Source organism: Phytophthora infestans, genomic scaffold (assembly GCF_000142945.1).
Source record: "Phytophthora infestans T30-4 supercont1.377 genomic scaffold, whole genome shotgun sequence".
In the NCBI taxonomy this organism is placed as follows: Eukaryota; Oomycota; class Peronosporomycetes; order Peronosporales; family Peronosporaceae; genus Phytophthora; species Phytophthora infestans.
Window position 1 is genome coordinate 173 of NW_003303382.1, and position 1,833 is coordinate 2,005.

The window sequence follows — 1,833 nt, forward strand, 5'->3', positions numbered from 1 at the left end:
GCTCCGATAAGCCACGATCGCGCTCCAGGACCAGCTGTTGCTGCTGAGTTTGGGCTGCAGCGAGTTGATCCCGGAGTTTTGCGGCGGTCGCATCGGCTTCTTTCAATTTGTCACCTGGATTGATAATAACGAGTGAATATGGGGTTGCTAGCAAGGTCATCGCAGCAAATCTACCTCTCTCAATTCATATAGTATCGCAGCAAACAGTGCGTAATCCTCAATGAACCTACTGTAGTAATTCAAACTGCCCAAGAAGGATTGCATCGCCCGTAACGACTGTGGGAAGGACAAGTCGGCTAACGAAGACAGGTCCTTAGGATTCGCCTCCAATCCCTCCTTGGAGACTCGATCGCCTAAGTAATCCACCTTGCGCATCCCCCAATAGCTCTTCACCACACTGATAGAGAGATTCCACTTAGTACACGCCTCCAGTAGGGATGTCACTCTTTCGCACAACTGATCCCACGATTCCGCCGGGATTAGAATGTCGTCGATATAAGATCTGCGTCCTAACACAGACGGGGTCCCAGGGTCCCCTGGCTCCCCCGCTTCGAATGGATCAGCTTCCGTGTGATCTTCCCCGGATCCACCCTTTTCGGGTTCCGGTATTCGGGTGAATCCATAGAGGGCGTTATCGATCAGGCGTGTTGTCAAGAAGGCGTCTCGTCCAGCTTCGGCATACCAGTGCAACCGGTTTCCAAGGACCCCGCGATGTTTACGGTAAGTCAATTGCGCAAACGGATGTATGCGCAAACAGATGATTGGACGAACAGGATGATTGGACGAGTCCATGATTGGATGCACCAAATGATTGGATGCAGACTAGGACGTAAGACAGAGTAAGCTCCAATAAATCAATCACTTTGCATTTTATCATCTAGTGCACAAACGACCTTCCTTTTGGTTATGAGCCCAAGCCCCGCAGACTCTGCCCAAGACTACGCCTACGCCATGGACGCCACTTCAACGACCGCCCGCATCAACAAGTTCGACGGAACCAACTTTCACACGTGGAGTTCAAGATGCAGATGGTGCTGTAGAGCGCGACCTGTGGGAGTCGTCAGTGGCGAACTGAAGATGGAGCACTGCGCTACCGCGTTGGACCAAGCGACGTTCAAGCAGAAGTCGCGCAAGGCGCTGGCGATTATCTGTCTCGCGATGGAGGATTTCGCAGCTGCCGTTGGTTCGGTCGGCGAATGGTGCGCATGATGCCTGGTCAAGGATGGAAGGACACTTCGAGAAGAAGAGTTTGGCGAACAAGCTCTTCCTTCGTCGACGTTTCTTCACCACGATGATGGAAAAAGGTGATGATGTGCTGGAGCACATCAACAAGATCAAGACGCTGGCGGAGCAGCTCGACGCAGTGGGCGCTCCGGTCAGCGAGGACGACTTGGTGATCACGCTTCTGGCAAGTCTAAGCGAGTCGTACCAGTTCCTCATCACGGCGTTGGAGTCGAGAGCTGACTCACTGTCGTGGGAACTAGTGACGGCTCGGCTGCTACATGAGGACATGAAGCGCAAAGAGCAAGGTGGCGGTGCGGACGGCGCCGCGCACGGTCAAGCGTTCATGACGAGTGACAACGGTAAGCGTAAGGGACGACAGGCGCCAAAGACAAGCGCGTGTCACTACTGCGGCGAACAAGGACATTGGATCGCCAAGTGTCCGGTGAGGATTCGTGAGAATGCGGAGCGACAGAGGCCGCAACGAGCAAACGTCGCGCGCGATGAAGAAGAATCGGGCGAGTTTCTCTTCTTGGTTGGTGGTGCGAGCAAGACCACCAAGTCAAGTGACAAGTGGCTGGTCGACTCGGGTGCGACGCAGCACATGACGTA

The 1,833-nt window shown here is 54.1% G+C and overlaps 1 protein-coding gene across 1 annotated transcript; it reads right to left on the minus strand.

The window, feature by feature from the left end:
* Positions 1-979: 979 nt before the first annotated feature.
* On the minus strand, positions 980-1,440 carry PITG_21460 (uncharacterized protein; the record flags this gene model as incomplete). The annotated part of the gene is made up of 3 exons (XM_002894878.1): positions 980-1,001; positions 1,105-1,174; positions 1,233-1,440. The coding sequence occupies 3 exons, from the start codon at positions 1,438-1,440 to the stop codon at positions 980-982; spliced, it is 300 nt and encodes a 99-aa protein (XP_002894924.1).
* Between the last annotated feature and the right edge of the window lie 393 nt (positions 1,441-1,833).